Below are 2,683 nucleotides of genomic sequence, written 5' to 3'. Positions count from 1 at the left end.
TATCACGATGTCAATAAAAAAATATAAAACAACAGCATTTTTTCAAATCAGAAATATTTTTTATTCGGTAATATTGAAAAAAAAGTACACAAATATTAAACGCATCCGTGTACGTTTGTTAGGGGAGGGGAAGTAAATTTTAAGTCACGCGTATGTATTATACAGGCGAGATGGATGTACCGACGCATAGTAATAATAATAAAATGGAATATTATTAATTATTATATTATCGCGTACCGACATTATAAACACGAAATAATAATTATTATTAAAATATAGATTCGCGATAATGCGCAGTACGCTGCGTCGGTATTTTTATGGGGAAAAACGGAAACTAGATCAAACACTGAGCGTGGGCCTTGTCGTCGTCGTTGTCATTGTCGGTGGTGCAGGTTAGTGAGCGTAGTAGAAGGACTTGGCCGGAGCGTAGACGGCTGGTAACGGGGCGGCGTGGACGACGGGGTACGGGGCGACGAGCGGCTGGGCCTTGTAGGCGATGGCCACTGGGGCAGGGTGTACGACCGGAGCGAGGCCGGTGTATGCGTGTCCCTCGACGGAGCTGTACGCGAAGTTGCCTCCGACGCGTTCAGAGTGTACCACGGCGGTGTCCAGGCTTGGGGTCCTGACCAAAGCTGGTGCTGGGGCGGCGTAGTATGCTGGTGCAGGTACTAATGCTGGGGCAGAGTAGTAGTTGATTGCTCCGGCTTCGGCGGCGGACAGGGCGACTGCGGCCAACAACAGCGTTACCATAATAACCTGTAGACGGGATCGCATATTATTATTCCCAATATTGAACAATTTGTTATTATTTATTAACATGACAATAACAAAAATAAAGAGATATTATCATATGGGCGTAAATATAGGGTATACAACACTTGAGCCCAATATGTTTTCGAGTCAAAAAGTGTTAAGTGGTAGGCTTCACCATCCCATCCACACCCTTTCTGTATACACAGTTTAAAGTAATTATAATATAGGTATTACCTTATAAAAACAATTAGAAATTAGAATAATAATCATGATAAATGATAATATTAATAATCGGATATCGTGAAATAAAAACTAAAATTATTTAAATATATCTTATCAATCATAGGACTTGAAATGGTTTTGTGGTGTAGGACCTGATAAAACTCCCAGAGTCCTTCCTATGCATACGAGTCTCCTATAGGTACGTGGTATGTCTATAGCGATTCGGGTTGTCGGATGAATATATTTAACAATCTTTGGTACCTATTATACCGTGGCTGTAAGTTACACTATTTTGCGGGTATAATGTATATTTAATTATTAATTAAAGTAACTACGTTTGAATTTCGTCCGTCTCAATTCACGAGTCTATACAACGGCCAGTTGAAAGTCAACGATACCTTATACGAAGACGGAAGAAAGCAAATCGTGGTATTAAATACATATAGCTATTATAGCTAGGTATGTAATATTAGTTCCAAAGTTGTACCTGCTTACTCACAACTGCATACAAATCATCGCGTTATATACATACACTTTATCGGACCTAATACTTAATACTACCTACTGCAAATTATTATAACAATGTCAGAAAACACTTACCTTCATGTTTCTGGTGTGGTGAGATTGCTCGAGCAAAAACGTAAAAAAATTATTTGATATCGCACAGTTAGCCTGGACCGTCTGCTGCAGATGATTTGATGCTGTTGCCAGTTGGAGCTGAGTCTTTTATACTAACAAGGTTCCGGGTACCGACTACCGAGTGCAGTGGAGGGGGTTGCGCTCTGGGGTACTCCACCCAGGTACGGACATGCACGATCGTGACCTTGAACCAATCGTTATGACATTAACATTGAAACGAGATATATTTAAATACATAAATTATATACCGTGATAGAGTAATCAATACACCCATTGGCCATTATATATTTTGAATCGTATTATTATACATTAATGTTGATACAGTTTAAGCGACGCTACCGCAAAGTAACCTTTTCAAACTTAACCTCCGTGACGAAGATAACCTCACGAAACTAAATTAATCCAAACTAAGATTATTTTTTGTAAGGGTAGCTTAAAGATAGCACTCTCGCCCCAAATCTATTTGTTGATTCACACGCTAAGGGGAACTAGCCTTAGCTTTTACTTCCCCCTGGAATGGTAGGTAAACTATTTATTTACAACAATAAAAATGTCAACAAGCGTGGTGCAAACACAATAACACTAGTTCGTGGCTGCCAGTAAAACAATCCTCTACTAGCTGTGACCTTAGCGAGCACCTCAGAACCATTTTCGGTCAAAATGAATTAAACTATCATTTCTAAATTTGCTACTTTAACACTGAAATACCGACACAATTTTTAAAAAAGATAATAATAATAATATCTGTAAAAATATCTAGTATCTAGTGAAACAGTGAATAGTAAAAATAATGAAGAAATAATTGAAGACTTTTAGAATCCTCTCATCGATCGAGTGTCATTTCTATTATATAGTATACTATTCTATAATGCCTGCATTCCGCATATATACGTATTTATATACGTGCCAAAGACGATAAGACTGTAAACATAGGGAAAAAATTAAGAGTTACACATGGTGTGCAAATTAATAATAACGTATATAACGCAAATATGTAGGGTAAACGAAAAAAGCATAATTCTGAAACACAAAATACAAATCATAGGTGCACATAGGGGGGTGATTGGGG

At 38.1% G+C, this 2,683-nt stretch overlaps 1 protein-coding gene across 1 annotated transcript; it reads right to left on the bottom strand.

Moving 5' to 3' along the window:
* Positions 1-37: 37 nt before the first annotated feature.
* LOC100168754 (uncharacterized) lies at positions 38-1,677 on the bottom strand. The gene is given in 2 exon segments (NM_001162328.1): positions 38-756; positions 1,576-1,677. Coding segments are annotated over 2 exon segments (369 nt in total). The 5' UTR covers positions 1,582-1,677; the 3' UTR covers positions 38-393.
* Positions 1,678-2,683: the final 1,006 nt, after the last annotated feature.

The sequence above is a fragment of the Acyrthosiphon pisum genome, chromosome A1 (assembly GCF_005508785.2).
Source record: "Acyrthosiphon pisum isolate AL4f chromosome A1, pea_aphid_22Mar2018_4r6ur, whole genome shotgun sequence".
In the NCBI taxonomy this organism is placed as follows: Eukaryota; Metazoa; Arthropoda; class Insecta; order Hemiptera; family Aphididae; genus Acyrthosiphon; species Acyrthosiphon pisum.
Note: the sequence above shows the minus strand (reverse complement) of the source record. Positions and strands in the feature narration are given on the sequence as shown.